Source organism: Portunus trituberculatus, chromosome 42 (assembly GCF_017591435.1).
Source record: "Portunus trituberculatus isolate SZX2019 chromosome 42, ASM1759143v1, whole genome shotgun sequence".
Lineage (NCBI taxonomy): Eukaryota > Metazoa > Arthropoda > Malacostraca > Decapoda > Portunidae > Portunus > Portunus trituberculatus.
Window position 1 is genome coordinate 848,184 of NC_059296.1, and position 18,343 is coordinate 866,526.

Below are 18,343 nucleotides of genomic sequence, written 5' to 3' on the forward strand. Positions count from 1 at the left end.
AGATATGAATAATTTAATTTGCATTATATACTGTTGATGAATGTGTTCAAAACAAGATAAGTTAGCAACACTAAAAATAAAACTCGAGCTAGGGTTTTAATCATCAGCAGATGTTAAAGATAAGTCGGTAATATCGAGAAGATTCACTACAAAGTTCTAACCTGATTAGGGGCTGCTCACTTCTGGGATTTTTCCCTTGGTAAGCGGGGCAGTGACTGTCTCCTCTGACCTGAGGAATGGTGTACGTGGTGTGTGAGGTCAGTCTTACCCAGTGACCGGTAATACTGAAGACGTGTTTCTAAGGATACATGTTTGCTTCACTTATTTGTTGACTTTTTTGATAGAAGTCCCACAATACTCAATAATGAGGGAAGCATTAAGAAAACATTTAAATCTACCGTGTAGTACTGTGGTGTAGTTATGGTAATGCAGTACATTGTATTTAGGTCAATGTACTACAAGTTGTTTAATGAAAATAAAGAATAAAACAAAATATGTTCGGTTCAATATTTATAGAAGAAATAAAATACTATAAAAACTTTTCAGACAAAAAGTACCTTTTGCAGCAGGTTAAAGTAATGGGCGGTGACATCGAACTTGATGAAGGTACTCACCAAAGGAGCGTTTCGGACCAATACTTTAAGAAACAATTCCATAAAAAAAGGGGAAAAAAACATCATAAGCACTTCGATTGTTACTCATAGGATCCCAGTAAAGGAGAGTTTTGTGTACGTCTTAGCACAGGCATATACATACAAAACCACTATGTGTATGCGTGTGTCGTTCCCATTTACGGACAATTTACAAAATAATGGCTGTACATTCAATGGACTAATATCTATATATCACTGAAGCAGTTAACATACACACTCACAAAGGCCTCACTTAACACAGCAGTGGCTACGACTTTCCTCAGTACAACTTCTAGTGTTCAAACAATACATTATGAATTTAACAGTTAGAAAATAAAGTGTTGCTCTAAAAAGAACATTTGACCAGACTTAAATAGTAATCAAGGTTAATAATAATGTGTATCTAAGTTTCGTAAATATAATTCCAAAAATATCTTAACTCGTAACAACCCGTCGATATATTTTATTTATTCTTTATTTTTATCAGAATGCGTCTCATATGTATACAGTGAAAATCATATATCATAAAAAATGTTGCATATGAGTTTCTTATTTGGATCGGAATATATTGTGTCCTATGCCATTAGTAACAGATCACGCTGACTACTGTTTGTGGCGCTGTATTTACATGGTATACGATCTCTAACACACACACGGCAACGGGGCCTCTCCTTCTCCCTCCTGCAACAGATTTATTAAGACAACTTCGTGTCTACATACACATGAAGACTAATGACTGAGTTTCTTTACAGCTTATATACTATTATTTTTCTGTTAGTTGATTTACACGGCACAAAATTGGAGCCACATAAGCGATTAGATAAAAGAAGTGAATTTCATAGTGCCTCTCTGCTGACAGTTGTTTGTTGGGGGCGCGGGGAGACCGGCAGCTGGCCTTGGGTTACGAGTATTGGAAAATGTCACGAGACTATCTAAGCGTCTTGGACTGAAACCTTGTATCCTTTGGTGAAGCCTAGAAGATTCTCCAATCAAAGATCTGCGGAACACTCCCCATCTGGTAGAAGCACAGGGCCTCTTGTGGCACAGGACAGGACAGGAAGGACATGCGCAGTAGTAGTAAATTCAGTCACTTGGCAACTGCAAGCATTCCGATTATCCATTTGGTTAAGATTTCTTGTGGAGTTTTCTGGCAGTCCGAATTTATACACTAAGTATCACAAACAGTCATTATCTCAGTTTTTCGTGATGTTCGCCGATAAGAAGCCGCGTGGCTTTGGACTGGTGACGCAGTGGATCTTGAACCACTGAGAAGATGGCCACTCCGCAGCCCAGGAAGTGATGGCATTCTTAGGCGACACGCACTCACACACAGCTGTTTCTTCAAGCATCCCTGCAGGTTTCAGGGTCGTCTGCTACTGGATTCACTCATATATGTGTTAATATATTTATGGTTATGATTAATTATGTCTAGAAACAAGAGAATCTCAAATTCTCCACCTTTCTGGTCGTGTGCCCGGCGGTGCCTGCGAGCCCCGTGCTTCGGACAGGCGCCGCCAGGGACCGGCGGTTCGAATAGTTTACAAAATCATGTCAATGACAATTACATCAGCCTTCCCGCACCCTATATTATGGATCAACAATATATCTTATGTATATATTATATTTACCGACTGAGGTCTGACTAACAGACTCCTCTCTTCTGTACAATTAGTCTTTTTTGTTATCTGAATAGATGACTATCAAGGATATCAAAATATATTTCAACTGTGTCAAGTTCTTACAGAACATTTAAAAGAATATATATATGTATATAACTATGAAATACATATAAAACCTCAGTTAAAAATATTCACATATAAGACAATATCTTACAAACTGACATCCCATTAACTATGTGTTTTCACCAAAGGTCTCGCTCACGTACCACAACACTCATGGCAAACGTAATCTTTACACTGGGAACAGAAGACCTGACCAACTAACCTAGGCACTCCTAAACAGCTTGTTATATGCAAATTCATATATCATGAAATGATTGAAACGAAAAACAAACTTATGGCCATAATGAGAAACTCCAACAACATTCATCTGGCACCACTGAGGAGACTGGCGGCCAGCGGCGCAAGATGAAGTAGGATGGACAGCTGGATGAGCAGCGGGGACCAGTGGGCCGGGGAGTTGCTGCTGCTGCCGGCCACTGCACACTCACCTGTGGAGCACATAGCAATACTGTTATATTCGGGAAGTAGTTGAGAAATGTTCAACTATGCGTGATGATAGGAGGGATGAGACCTAAAGGATCACAACACTCTGTGAAGACAATGTTTCTCTCTCCATGTTCAGCCCCGCAGTGACGGACGAGAGGCAACCTCGAAAACCGGCTGATATGAACACCCGGTAAAAACTGACCTCATGCAACAACAACAACCAAAGCAGTGTAGTGGTTAGCACGCTCGACTCACAATCGAGAGGGCCGGGCAAATGGGCAAGCCTCTTAATTTGTAGCCCCTGTTCACCTAGCAGTAAATAGGTACGGGATGTAACTCGAGGGGTTGTGGCCTCGCTTTCCCGGTGTGTGGAGTCTGTTGTGGTCAGTCCTACCCGAAGATCGGTCTATGAGCTCTGAGCTTGCTCCGTAATGGGGAAGACTGGCCAGGTGACCAGCAGGCGACCGTGGTAAAAATGGTGAAAATGAAAATGGAAAGGCCGCGCACCGGGCTCAACTGCCGGAAGCCTTACCTTGGGCTGTGAGGTTGAAGCTGAGTGGGGTGGTGCGGGGGACGTGGCGCCGCGGACAGGAGTGCGCGTGCGCTGTTATTTGCAGAGTTCTGCTATTACTTGTGCTATTGCTGTTGGGCCTCTTTTGGTTATTGACTGAGGTGGCTATTAGGCAGAGGCGGTGTGTCGGGGGGTCGGGTGTGGACGCCACAACGAACACTGAGCTGCCCTCGGCCCAGTGCCCGTGACACACGAAAGCTGCGGGAAAGGCATACTTAGACATGGCTGTGGTGGGTGACGCACGTCATGAAGGCAACTTGACTCACAAAACACAGTGTCTGGTAAATCATAGAAGCAAAATATCAAGTCAGATCAGACACGAGAGGCCGCTTCAAATAGACAAGAAAGTCTCAAGTCACTTCAAACAGAGAAAGATTATTGCCAGTCTTTACTTATAGCTGGTGTATGGAACATTATATGAACTAATTAGTTTCCGCCAGCCATAACTCACAATGCTTCGTGGTTTGCTCAGTACAAGCGTGGACGAACTTGAGGGCGTAGAGGGAACTGCAACCCGCCCTAAGGTGAGTCACGTCATGCCCACACTCGCCCTCCCCAGCCGTCCACACGCCCACGAAAGGACAGGCACGGCGAGTGGGCGTGCTGCCTGCAGGGGAATATCCGCAGATCAAGTAACAATATAAGGCTTTGGAGAGAGGTGTGTGTATAAAAAGGAAAGAACGAAGATGAAGAAGAAGAAGAAGAAGAAGAAGAAGAGAGAGAGAGAGAGAGAGAGAGAGAGAGAGAGAGAGAGAGAGAGAGAGAGAGAGAGAGAGAGAGAGAGAGAGAGAAAGTTTAACACCCATCAGTTCTCCCTCATCCAGGTTTTAAAATCTGCTCCACATAATCATAACTGTTCAATTCAGACTAGCGCGGTCATCTTTACGGTTTGCTTCTCTTCGAAACAAGTTTAGAAAATTAAAATATTCTAATCAATATATGGGAACTGTAAACTGAGAATCTGATCCTTGCACACTTCTTCTCCAGGGTGGCAATCATAATGTGTGTATAAGGTACAGTGCATGCTCAATCGCACATTTCTTTGTGTTTGCGTCGCTGTATTGGTGTACAGGACAGGGTTTCAGAAACATTTTATATTCTCCTATCTCCATATAACCTTTTATCCGGGATACTTTAAAATTATGGATGTTCTTTGCTCGTGCCACCTCTACCTAAAGGCCATTCAAATGCCAATGCTTCCATTCTAGAAACTGAACTTTTTCTCACATTTCCTACACGTAGAATATTGGAATTAATAAAGGCAATATGTATAGGCAATGTGAAACAAAAAATTCAGTGCCTGGTGAGAGAAACTTCACATGTTTCTATTTTTTCCTTCTTCCTACGACTCGAATAGATTCAAAGGAGTATCAAGACGCCTCTGGATATTAAATTGGCCGGGTCACTGTGGCCAGTACACACTGGTGCACCCATCCCCCATTAAGGCACAGCGCGGGGCGAGGCTTACTGGTGAGAGTGGTGTGCGGGGCTGTGGACGTGTTGAAGTGCTCGGGCTCGCAGGCATCCACGGCGCGGAAGGTGCGGGAACCTGATCGTGGGAAAAAAAAAAAAAAAAAGTTTTAGTATTGGGTACTTGCTGATGGACATATTCGTACATCGCTACTTTCCGTGTTACCTCAGCGTTCATGAATATGCATATGTTATGTTAAAAGTGGTAACATGAAACCTGAAACTGAATGAATGTGTGGACAAGTGAAATTAACACATTAGTAGAGAGCAAGCTACGGGTGATATGGGAAACATGGTAATACGAATATCTCCAAGTTGCAGCAGCGCTACATTACCAAAGCTGCTTTTAAAAATTAATGTCAGTGAAAGTAGTAACATTTTACTTTATATACTAAACATGTCTAGTGAATAAAGTGATAGCTTTTCTTGCTTTCTTTATTTGTATTTCATCTTATCTGTCTATTTATTTATCTTTTTGCTATAATCGAAGAGTTTCGGAGCGTCCTGGGTTACGCAAAGACTCACCTTGCTGCATCTCAATAATGTGGCCGTCCCTGCGGTAAAACACGGTGCAGATGAAGCCGCTGGTGCTGCGGAGGGTTCAGGAAAGGTATGCATTAGCGTCTCATCAGTCCGGAATTTCATAATATTCCACAAATATAAGCAAAATGAAATTCATCTTTTAAAAATAGATGTGCAAAGTAATTTCCATTTGTTTACTTTCGCTTCAAGAAAGGAATACCACAGACGCGTCCCCATGTAGGTACCATGTAGCACTAGTAGTGGAGGGCGTGCGTGGTCTTGGACTTTTCACACTACGTGCATAGTATCAAATTTCAGAGATGGGGTCGATAATACAGTTCTGTATTCGAATAGGAATAATTCAGATTCCTCGAAATACGAATACTTTTCTTATTATTCGAATACGAAGGAGACCACCTCGACATGTAATAACAGTTGCTCGAAATGCGAACACGACTACACACAGATACTGTATTTGAGTGTATTCAAATTCGAATAATGAACACGAATACTCCATCTCCGACAACAATATTAGTGTGGGTGGTTATCCCGCTGCATTCGGTCAATGTTTGATAATTCAGATTGTAAGACTCGTGCCTTTCGTCACGCATCACTGGCAACCTGTGCGTGCAGCTCAGCATTACACGTAACATCTCACTTCTAAATGTAATCACCTGATAAATATTGACTTTTCATACAGCATTTTATATGAAACTCCTTTGTTCATCTCAATATTTCATGTTGAATTTCGTACAAAAAAATTACACATTCAACTGACTACCAAATTTACGTGTGTGGGTAAAGTATTGGTGCCGATACCATCAATATCGACATCGGTTCTGACATCAGTAATGGCGTTAATATTGAGAAAAGACGAACAAACAAAGGACAAAAAATAGATAGAAAGAAAGAACAAAAACAAGGAAAAAGGAAAAAAAGGAAAAAGAAAACGTTAAAAAGGCACACATTAATCAGAACCACCTCATATGTGTATTCTATTAGGTTTTTAGCAGTCATTGTTGTATAATTAAGGGGGCGTGTGATTTGGTAATCATAATCCGCTGCCTCAACAAAAAAGGTCACCAGGTACAAGGTCCGGCCGCGCTGCGCCCTTACAACCAATGCAACATTCTCAGTGTCTCGCGGGGTCACCTTCATGCTCTACTTTCATTGATTTTGTGTTTTATTTCTTTATTACTTCTTAATGATGATAACATTAATGATAATAATCACACACACACACACACACACACACACACACACACACACACACACACACACACAACAGAGCCTACATATCTTCAGGGTGAATTTCATATTTTCAGAACAAAACCCGATTTTTCTACAGAAGCACAAATTTGCAACTAGTTCATGTTCAGGTACATGTGTATTTGGATGGCAAAGTAACGACTCCTGTGAACGAGAGCGCGGTTTACGGCATCGGACTGGAAGAAGTAAAGAAACAAATGAAAAGTTCCACTTGGTAGGAGTCTAAATCAATGCTCTGGGCCCACCGCCCTCCCAGCTCCTCACCCACAGCCTGCCTCACTTCTGCGTCTGGAGGGACACACCCTCACAACGCCTAATGAAACCCTCCAAGTAGCGAGAATTACCAGCCAGTGGTGACGTGCGTGACGAACGTCACTCTGGAGGAGGTCTTCTCGCGCTCCTGGGTGCACACCAATCTCTCCTCAGGGCCCGTGGGATTCATTCCGGTTCTCTCCGGCTCTTCTGTGGACAAAGGAATACTTAGAATGGCCATATTAATAATCTTGCTACATCATCTATCGTAATCCACAATCCGCCTTGACTCAGCGCAACGTTCCCTTCCCGCCAGACTCCGGAGTGCCATCAGGCCACCACCCTCCTCTCGTGGACGGTATAAAGGGGTCCTTCCCGTGCTGAACAAGTGGTCGATGCAGACACAAGGACAATGCACGACAGTGAGGAAAGATGATGGTTCACTAACTTTATTTCTTTACCTATTGTAGGAGGTCATTCCTTCTACGGCTAAGCATGCTTCAGAATGTTACTGCATAATGCCCTGAAGAGCAGAAAAAAAAAAAAAATAAAAATAAGGCTATCGTTAACTTTTTTTTTTTTTTTAATTACACAATGGTCTAGCTACAATTACTACAACGTACTGGTACATTAAAGTGCATTTGTAAACGTTATTCTTTGAGGTAAAAAGGATCAGCATACGTGCCTTCTTTTTCTTGAGTGAGCCCGAGGGTGAGGGGCTGGTTCCTGGAGCCGTGGGAGTGGTGCAGACGCAGGGTGGTGTTGTGGTGCGTTACAGAGTAGGACACTCCCTTGTCAAGGGCGTGCCACCGACGGTGCGTTGCTACCCAAGATGGGAATTCACAGCCGCTGTAGCTTCCAGCTGTGGCAGGTCAACACAAGTATCAGAACTCACGTGAGGGAATCAATGGGCATAGCATTAAATCACGTGTATTACCGGAATGTCAATAATATCTCACACTCGCACAACCTTATGCACTCTTTGAAGTCACGATATTGGCGGAAATACAAGTGTAAGGATACATTCCTTTATATTGATATCATAACAATGACAGTGGTATTCTTCAGCCATAGTATTATAATCGTGATCACGATATTTTCTTTTACTACTACTTCTACTACTACTACTACTACTACTACTACTACAGTCAGTACTAATTAATGTCCTTGCAGTGGTAACAATCAGTACTGCGCCATCAGGAGTGTTTACCGTTACACTGGACAATGTTCAGAAAACAAAGGAAGTAAATGTAAGAATTTGCGTTTAATGATACGACTGATGCGATTAGTTATTTCCACGATGCTCCTAAGTCTGTGGATGAAAAATGAGCTCAGCTGAGGCGATGCCGTAAAAAAAGGTTCATATAAAAAATTTATGATAATGAGAAAATAAAACTGAGAAGAAAAGAGTAGTCAGGCCAGTCCTTACTCCCAAATACAATTAACTTGCCTTTTCTAATTCGTAGGTTTTTGGCACCATCGTAAGCAGAGAAGACTCCGTTGCACGTGGCGTCCCCAGACTGTGCCATGCGGTAGTCCAGGGAGTTCTTGTCGTTTCGCACCCTCTCCCAGGCGAAGCAGCGGTACCTGTCTTCATCTGTGACTGCCCTGCGCCCCTTCAGACGCCCCACGAAGTAGCGCGTGGAGCCTTCCTTCCAGTGGCCGATACATTCCACCTCAACCTCTGCGGAGCACAAAGGTTATATGGAAACCTGGCACCTCTGGCACTAGTCCAAGTGTGATCACATGTCGCAGTGCCACAGGGAAACCATGTATGTCATGAGAGAGAGAGAGAGAGAGAGAGAGAGAGAGAGAGAGAGAGAGAGAGAGAGAGAGAGAGAGAGAGAGAGAGAGAGAGAGAGAGAGAGAGAGAGAGAGAGAGAGAGAGAGAGAGAGAGAGAGAGAGAGAGAGAGATTCAGCTCACCAGAACTTTCGGTGCCCTGAACGTCAGGGCACGCCTGATACTTGAAGAGTAAGCGACTGTCGCTGGTGCAGGAGTCAATAGTGGAGGCTGGAGTGCTGCATTCGCCATGGCTGCCCGTGTAGCTGAAGGTAAGCGGCCCTTTGAACGGGCAGGGGTCCGGCGGGGCGTCGCGGCGAAACAGGGAGTAGAGTAGCGCGTCGCCGGTGATCTGGGCGCACAGGTCCGACAAGTCCTTCGACGGCTCGCACAGTGCTGGCGGGACGGGGGTTACTGGGGCTCGTGCGGACAGCCAGCAGCACATGGGTCACTATAGTGGCAGTGTTTAGGTGAGAGGAACCAGAGCCGGGTTTTCTATCCTCATATCATGTTATTTATTGAATATTAACTCAGAGAGGCCTCTTTGTGGGAAAAGTTGATGAAAATAAGAAACTCCGGGATAATTTTACGGACTGGATCCTGTCATATTTATATATTACTTTTGCAGACTGTTGGCTCTGGACACTGACTAATATTGTGTATCATTGATCAATGAAGAATGTCTTGCCAACTTTTGCCACTACAATAAAAATATTAAATTTTCTTTATAAATGAAGCATGGTATTGTGCGCCAAGTTTTCAACACATGCAAATGAAGACAGCGCGAATCTAGACCTTATGAATTTTAACGCACTTTCTAAATGAATACTTCATTCTCCTCTCATGAAATGAAAGAATGATGAAGGTCAAAGACGATACGTAGATGTCTTTACAGTATAAACCATCTTATATATATATATATATATATATATATATATATATATATATATATATATATATATATATATATATATATATATATATATATATATAATCTAAGCACATAACCATTTGGGTATTACTTCATAAACATGAGAAAACTTATCAGTAATTGCTATAAAAAGGCGAGAGAAAATATATAATGATAATCAACATTGGTAAGAAGACAAGTGGCTTACTTTCTTTATACTGGAGGACATTTGGGTGTTTCTCACTTATCACGACACATCGGAAGCAGCCATAGCTCCTGCAGAGACAATAAAGTAATGTGTTACATGATGGAGCCATCGCCAACAGTCTTGACCATGGCTGCCAAACCAAAAGACATGACATTCAGCCGGCGGCAGAGCGCGGTAGGAATCAAACACACAAGACAGAAAGGTCAAAGCTTGACCCAAGTCACTACTTCTGTGATACTCTTCCAGTATGAAGGAAAACGATCACTGTGGCATCGAATCCTTCATTTTGAGAAAGAAGGATGAAACCCACGTAATTAGTGTGAACCTTTAATTCACTTTCAGACATAATTGGGGACAAAAATACAGGAAAACAATAATGAGGATATCCCTATTATAATAATCATTATTACACACACACACACACACACACACACACACACACACACACACACACACACACACACACACACACATGCATGCACACACACACACACACACACACACACACACACACACACACACACAATAAACTGCCTTATCGCCATGCAGCTTCAGCATTACCACTGACAGGAGGGAGATGGCCTGATTGGGTGCAGCATGTTATACTGCTGTTTCCAAGCCTCCTCTCCTGACCCTTAAACACCTTCGTTTTGGTTGTGTAGGATCAGATCAGCATGCAGAATAAGACACCACCAGTGAATTAAAGTAATTTTCAAACATATCAATATAAAGATAGTAAAATAACTGAATTAACTGATGTAACCTCAGCAGCCTGGGATGTTTGTCTTCCTATCTAATGCACCAATGCATTGCTATTGCCCAAGTCAATTGAAGGTCCGTTTCTGTCATTGCGACAATTCGTCTTTGTTTGCGAATCTTGTCTCCTGGTCCTAACCACATCATATCAGGACACATGGGATGCCTTAGCGACCACAGCTAACCAGACAGATCAAAGTGACAAAGACCAAGGAGAACACTCTGCTGGCCTTGTTTCGGCTACCCAGTGCCTATGAAACGTGTTAATAATAACGCTCAGTTGATCTTTCCTCGTTTCAAAGTGATGGCCAGTCAACAGGATAAGATTAAGCTCCCTTGTTAAGCTAACGTAGTGGCAGGAAAGCTCCTTGTTAAGCTAACGTATATATATATATATATATATATATATATATATATATATATATATATATATATATATATATATATATATATATATATATATATATATATATATATATATATATATATATATATATATATATATATATATATATATATATATATATATATATATAAAGGAGACTGCCTCATGTAGGCCTACAGGCTTCTTGCAGTTTCTTATGTTCTCAGGCGCATTAAAGACTGGAGGGGAGGTCCTGCCAAGGATACGCATTTGAATCACGCAAAGAAAAAAAGAAAAATCCAAACTTTACTCACCGATCTTTGAAAAGAAATTTTTCTCCTGAGGAGTGAGTGCAGACTCCTTTGGTGGAGAACTCTGTCCTGGAGATGGAGATGACGTCCCGCACACCGCTCTGGAACCAACCGCCCCGCCAGTGTGTGGGCAGCTCGCACTCCTCTGCAACACCTGTAGTGGATCACGTCAGTCACTCATTGCACGCATTCCCTGTGTTCTGTTGTGCCTGACACACGTTCTCGCGACACTTCTAAGACAGACTATTATAAACTCGTTTTCTTTCTTTTATATACTTTTCTCTATATATCACAATCACCACATTCACTCATATACGCTGCACTTTCTTATTTTTCAATGCTTTCTACACTGACAATTCACAAGTACACACATGATACATATACACTTTTGCATATCAATCATGTCACTCATCTCATCATAAAAAAAAATAAAATAAAATGTAAACAGGACAGGTTTCTAAATAAAAAAAAAAAAAATAAATAAATAATCCGATCTGACCAACACACTCACCACTCCGTCACCTCCATCACCACTGACCACGCCACTAATTTAGGTCCTAACAAAACTGAAAGGCTGAGTCAAGCACGAACGTGATGCACTGCAGACTGAATTACATTATGCAATAATTATCAGAAAACCTGCTTACTGGACACTAATTCACTGCAACGCAGACTGAAGGCATTCTCTTAAAGAAGGATTAAGGAAAACACTGATGTTGAATGACTGACTAAATAAAAAAACATCTGAATATCTGTCTGTGTGTCCCTGCCTGACATAGCATTCACGTCATCACCAAATGGCATGCCATAGTCTCCTGGAACCAGCAGTGGCGAGGACTCACCCGTGGCGGAGGGAACGAAGAGTGCTAGACTCAGGAGGCACCACCGCCACCCGGCCTTGGACGCTAACACTGCGGCAACCTTCATCCTTTGCGACCTGAGGAAGAGGAATAAATCACGTCATTCAAATGTTCAGGATTTAGCAACACTACTCGCCATTACACAAGCGCCAGTGTTGTGGCTTTTTACGGCTCGTCATGAATCCTTTGAAGCTCTGCTAAGACACACTTCTGTTGTTCATCTTCTCTTGCAGGTTTGCTAACAAATAAAATCAGTGCAAGGTAGAGTGTGGTAACCTGGATGTCATGATCGATGCTGTGTCTCGGGTTAAGAATGTGACACAAAGGCAGCGCTGAGTGACGAGGGGACTCAGATTACTGTGTGATGCCATTTTATCTTTGTCCTTTATTCATGTCCAACCAATCTATTTTTCCTTTCTTTTATTCTTTTTATATTTGTTTATTTTTTCACATTCCCTGTTCTCATTCGTGCCCACTCTATCTCTCACTGTTTTCCCATCTCACTTTTGTATTTCAATACCTCTCTTTCTGTTTTCACCATTCTCCCTCCCTCCCCTCTTTCCTTTCATTTGTCCCTTTCATCACACACCCTCCCTCTTCCTCTCCCTTCCACTCTCCACCGTTCATTGTCCCTCTCTCAGCTCTCCCTCCCTCTCGCTCTATCTTTCTCGATATGGAGGCCAACGCTCTTCTCTTCCACACTCCCTTCGACTCCAGTTTCCACGCCTCACTCACGTGATCGCTTCCACACTATTCACCAGCACGCACCGCCACTTCTTTCATTTTTCTCCTTCGATTCTCAAAGTCTCTTCTCTAACATATTTTTCATGTAGTTATTGAATAGATTTTCGTCTGCCCGTCTCTCTCTCTCTCTCTCTCTCTCTCTCTCTCTCTCTCTCTCTCTCTCTGTGTTCAAGTGTCCTAATTCCCAGCGACGCTCCCCATTAAGGCGTCATTCACCGCCACTCCCGGGGGTTAGTGCCAGGCCGATCCTTCACCTTCCCGTCCTCCTCTTTCCGTCTCCCTGTCTATTGCGAGACAAATAAGAGATTCTGCCTCCATCTTTCCCGCCATTTGACTCATCGCCTCCGAAAGACGTCTCCTAATTATGCGTCATCTTCAATCACTACATCCTTCCCTCCCTTAAATGAATCCTACCTGCAGCGTCTCCGTCTCCCCTTCCGCGTTTGCTTCACCCACTCCGTTACGATCCCTCTCTTTCATCTCCTCCTTCCCTTCAATTTTCCTCGTCTCGCCCCCCTCTCTCATCCTCATAACTTCTGTGAGCACTCCTCCATATTTTCCCTTTCTTGAAGTATCCTCCTGGTGCTCCAAGACTCTCTCTCTCTCTCTCTCTCTCCCCTCTTCGTTCTTCTCAGCTCGTCCTTTCATTTCCCCTGCTAGATTTCCCTTCGCTTCTCCCCTCAGCCTCTTAAGTAAACCCCTAACTCCCTGTTGTCAGATCAAAGTTCACTGGAATGTCGATTTTTTTTTTCTGGGCCTCCTCCTTTCTGCTTATTATTTAATTGGTGTTTTCCTTCGCTTATTGTTAGATTAAGACGAGAAAAAAGATGAACAAAAGCTACTACCGATATGCTATAGCTATCACTGTATCATTGTGGGGAGCAGTCTTGTACGTGTGTGTGTGTGTGTGTGTGTGTGTGTGTGTGTGTGTGTGTGTGTGTGTGTGTGTGTGTGTGTGTGTGTGTGTGTGTGTGTGTGTGTGTGTGTGTATGTCCGCCGGAGTATTTACCTAGTTGTAATGTGCAGGATCTGAGCTAAAGCCGTGTTATTCTGTCTCTGTAATGGTCCGTAGCTTCCATATCTGATTACATCGATCTTAGTTATAAAACACGTTTATGTACCTGGGTCACACCATCTCCCCCCATCACCGCCACCATGACCACCACCACCACCACCACCACCACCCACCACCATGACACCTCTAGTAATGGATATGCTTGGTTTCAGACAATGAATTTCTAACTAGTAGGTTTCGGTCGTCACGTGCTAGTCCCTCTATCACTTGCACGAGTCACGACCTACAGTAACCTCGTCTTTCTTTCCTTTTACCACAGTGAAAGCAAATCAAGGTTTAATAATATCTTTTCACAAGACAGCTGTTTATGACTGGTTTCGTGTGCGTGTGCGTGTGCGTGTGTGTGTGTGTGTGTGTGTGTGTGTGTGAGAGAGAGAGAGAGAGAGAGAGAGAGAGAGAGAGAGAGAGAGAGAGAGAGAGAGAGAGAGAGAGAGAGAGAGAGAGAGAGAGAGAGAGAGAGAGAGAGTTGGTGTGTTGTGTGACAAAAAGCCATCAATAAGAACATAAAACAGTATTATTGACAAGTTAGCAGAATCCTACATCAATTAAGGGATTCCTGGACACATAAAAGACAGACAATAAAATCTCCCCAGCCAACTTTTAATTCTGGCGTAATTATCTTTCATCAGGCAGTATTTTGTTTCCTTTGTTTCGAATTATCTGAATTCTGGAGAAACGTAAAATGTTGTGGTTTTTATTACTTTTATTATTATTATTATTATTATTATTATTATTATCATAACTATTATTATTATTATCATTATTATTACTATTATTATCACTATCACTCTACTACTACTACTACTACTACTACTTTTACCACTATCATATGTATTCTTTTATTTACTATCAATATATCTACTTTTTCGTCCCCCTCATCATTATGCGAAGGTAACTGCACGAATCACGATCACACGAATGGAAACAAATCAATGGGGTTACATGGAGGGGTTCAGAATGACAAAATAATGGGGTCTACAGGGAGCGGCTCAAAACAGTGCGAGGGTAAAGCTTTGCTGTGATACACACGCATCCTGCCCGGCTAGAGTGCGAGCCCGCAGCACACCCCTCCCTGTCACTGCCGCACGGGACCAGCCACTGTGTCCTCACTGCCTCACTGCCACTGCTGCTGCTACTCCTTCGTCTTTATCCCCCTCCTCCTATTACTACTACTACTACTACTACTACTGTATACTACTACAACTACTACTACTATTACTTCTGTATACCACTACTACTACTACTACTACTACTACTACTGGTATTACTACTACTATTACTACTTGTAGTCGCCAGTCGTGGTGCCTCACACTGTGATGTGAGGCTGCTGGCGATAGAGGATGCTAAGTAATAAGAGAATAGTTAATTATCATAACTTGTAGTATTAAGGACATATGAACATTAGTAAATATAACAGTAAGTAACAGTAGTGAAGATGTACGGAGGTTAACTTAGATGCCGAGAGGTAGTGAGAGGGTTGTTTATGTGCAAAGACTGATGACGCTGCGCGTAGGATAGATAAGGACACAGAGGATCGCTGCTGATTCTGCAGGGGATGAAGAAATAGGTCGCATGTGGTGTGCCCCAGCTGCCTCTGAAGGAGGCAGATTCTGTCTGGTCGTCAGTGAGAGAGGAGTTGCACTCCGCCCTCTGATTCTCCATACATCTTATTCTGTCCAACGCCGACCCTCATTGTCGTAAGTGTTATGTTGTAGTTCATTTGCTATTTGCTACTCAGCTGAGAATTATTGTTAGTTAATTGCTATTACACTGTGAGTTACAATACACGTTTTATTACCTTTGTGTCATTGTTCATGATACTGATTTGTTCATGATTTCATGTTACTTATCACTGTGTCAATGATTATGTATAAATAGGGCATTAAGAGTTATCTGGTACACTATGATGTTTATATCGGTTATCCTTACGTTGCCTGTATGTTGTATTAAATAATCAATTATTATTATGATGGCTATATGTCTTATTTTGCATGTTTTTATTTACATTTAAATATTCCTCATACTGATGTCAATTTGATTGTCATGCAGGTTAACCGCATTAAAGCGAGTAAACGACTGGGTTGTTTTGTCATCCTGAATACTACATTCGCCCAGCGGCGAGTACACTACTACTACTACTACTACTACTACTACTGAGTTCTTTACTGTTGAAGTAAATATAAAAGTGGTAGTAGCGCCTGTTGTTGTTGCTGTTGTTGTTGTTGCTGCCACCCTCGTTGCGCTCATATATCTAATACTTATCTTCAGCATATTAAAAATCATAATGTTCAAAATAATGATACAATAAAGTTGTTTAATATGCTCGTAAATTAAGGATGTTTGCATTTATTAATAATTATATTTTTTTTGTGTGTGTTATATGTCGCGTTGTTTTTTCCTGCCTGATACGAGCTGGTTTATGTGTTGTGTGTGTGACGGTGCAGTACATGGCAAAATGAAGGCATGATTGGTTACATGATTGGCTGGCCGCCCCGCCACCGCTGCTGCCACCGCTGCCATTACTGTGGTGGTGGTGCTGGTGGCACTGTACTACTGTTACTGTTGCTGCTCCTACGACAGCAACAGCAACTATTACTATACTTCCAATACCAACATCACCACCACCACTACTACTATTATTACTATTACTACTGGTGGAGTTAGCCAGAAAAAAAGGGCTCGCTTATCAGTATGTGAAACCAGATGACACCACTGAATGGCAAGTCTCTCTCTCTCTCTCTCTCTCTCTCTCTCTCTCTCTCTCTCTCTCTCTCTCTCTCCACTGGTATTGAAAGAACTGAACACGATGCAATTTCTATCCTTGATTCATTTACTTTTGGTTCTTTCTTCTTTCTCACGTTTGTTACTTGAGGAAAGTCTTTCAACCTTGTCACTTTTTCCTGCTAGGTCATTACAGCCATTGGTGACCAGGAGTCCAGAGGCAGTCAAACTTTAACGAAGCTGCTTGAGAAAATAAAATACCAGCCGACACTGTAATCACGCCATTCCGACTCGGGGTTCTGAAGGATTAGCTTGTGAGTGGCGACGCATAGAGGCGGAGCCAAGAGCTGCGGCGGCTGGCCAGTCAAGGGCGGCAAGTTTGAGTGGATCGCACACTGCCGTCCACAACCGCTTTGTGTCCTGTTTGTTAGGGAATCATGGATAAGTTTAGACGCTGCTTCTTTCAAGGGCTTTCAAGGGTCCTTATGGTGGGTTGCGGACAGGGCCGCACTCAGCGGTACTTTCGAGATGGGCTATCTATGGCTGTTCTCTGTGATGTGAGCTGATTATCTTGCTGAGTGGTCTGGGAGAGGAGTGACTCTGTTTGTCTGTCTGTCTGTCTGTCTGTCTGTTTGTCCGTCTGTCTCTGTCTCTGTCTGTCTCTCATTCTCTGAGGGCCGCTTCATTGCACCATGTCGATGGCAATGATGAAACGCGAGCAACAGGCGTGTCATGCATTATTACTGACCCACGTGACACGATACGAATAATCTGTGGCCTTGCATCACGAGGGTGTCTTGAAGTCTTTTAATTCATATTCTGCTTCCTTGTTCGATGTTTGTTTATTCTTCATATCTTTCTGCTTCTGCAGGATAGTGTGGTGACATGAAGCCTGTGAACTGTATGCGAGACGAACCCTCTCTCTCTCTCTCTCTCTCTCTCCATCGTACTAAGTGGTAACCTAATCCTGCCTCTTTCCCCTTTTTGCAGTAAGGTATACCACCGTCTCTTATCCTCCATCCCTGCCCCCAGTAAGATAGTCCATACTCCCTCTCTCCTGCAGTAAGGCACTGCGCTCTTCCTCATGCCGTGTCGTAAGACTCCTCGTCTTCCTCCTTTATACCGATAAGTCTCCCGTCTTGCCTCCCTTCCTCCTTTCCTTTTCGCCCGCCTTCACCGAGGGATCTTGTGGCCGCTCAAATACAAATATCCTTCTGACGTGAAGCACATTTCGGCTGTACGGAATATCGTGCATGTGTTTGAGTCACTGGGCATTGATACAAAAAACAATAAGAGGAAACGCAATGACGCTGGTCCGAAGCATAACTAAGCCGAGTCTCATGAGAGAGGGAGGAATGACCTTGACCCCGTGACCTCGGGATCAATAGGTTTCCCCGGTATCAACAACATGTGCAGACACGAAAGGACTCCATGCAGATCTACAGCGTCCTCCACGCCATTGTAGTGACCATTGTACCCTGCAGACCTCCACCATAACATTTGTGTGCTGCCTTGTGAAGCAAAGACGCCGCTGCGCTGTCTGTCCTCCACTGAGATAATCAAGACATTGATCTTACTCCATTCTTGCGAAAATACAGCTCTGCCAGAATGTGTGGCTATGATCTAGCGTGCGAGCACACACACACACACACACACACACACACACACACACACACACACACACACACACACACACACGTTTGTTGGTAACTATACTAATATATTCCAG

At 42.9% G+C, this 18,343-nt stretch overlaps 1 protein-coding gene across 4 annotated transcripts in view; it reads right to left on the reverse strand.

The window, feature by feature from the left end:
• Nucleotides 1-497: 497 nt before the first annotated feature.
• Nucleotides 498-18,343, reverse strand: part of LOC123517524 — a 91,104-nt gene continuing 73,258 nt past the window's right edge. For 3 of the 4 annotated variants that reach the window (XM_045277665.1, XM_045277664.1, XM_045277666.1), the window contains 12 exons: nt 12,057-12,151; nt 11,218-11,368; nt 9,784-9,851; nt 8,810-9,061; nt 8,335-8,568; nt 7,570-7,746; nt 6,977-7,094; nt 5,367-5,431; nt 4,840-4,920; nt 3,823-3,978; nt 3,333-3,569; nt 498-2,802 (listed from right to left, as the gene is read on the reverse strand). In XM_045277665.1, coding sequence (XP_045133600.1) covers nt 2,678-2,802; nt 3,333-3,569; nt 3,823-3,978; nt 4,840-4,920; nt 5,367-5,431; nt 6,977-7,094; nt 7,570-7,746; nt 8,335-8,568; nt 8,810-9,061; nt 9,784-9,851; nt 11,218-11,368; nt 12,057-12,141 — 1,749 coding nt within the window. In that variant the 5' untranslated portion in view covers nt 12,142-12,151 and the 3' untranslated portion in view covers nt 498-2,677. Of the gene's footprint in view, nt 2,803-3,332; nt 3,570-3,822; nt 3,979-4,839; nt 4,921-5,366; nt 5,432-6,976; nt 7,095-7,569; nt 7,747-8,334; nt 8,569-8,809; nt 9,117-9,783; nt 9,852-11,217; nt 11,369-12,056; nt 12,152-18,343 lie in introns of those variants that run through there. The other variant, XM_045277667.1, reaches the window with a different exon arrangement.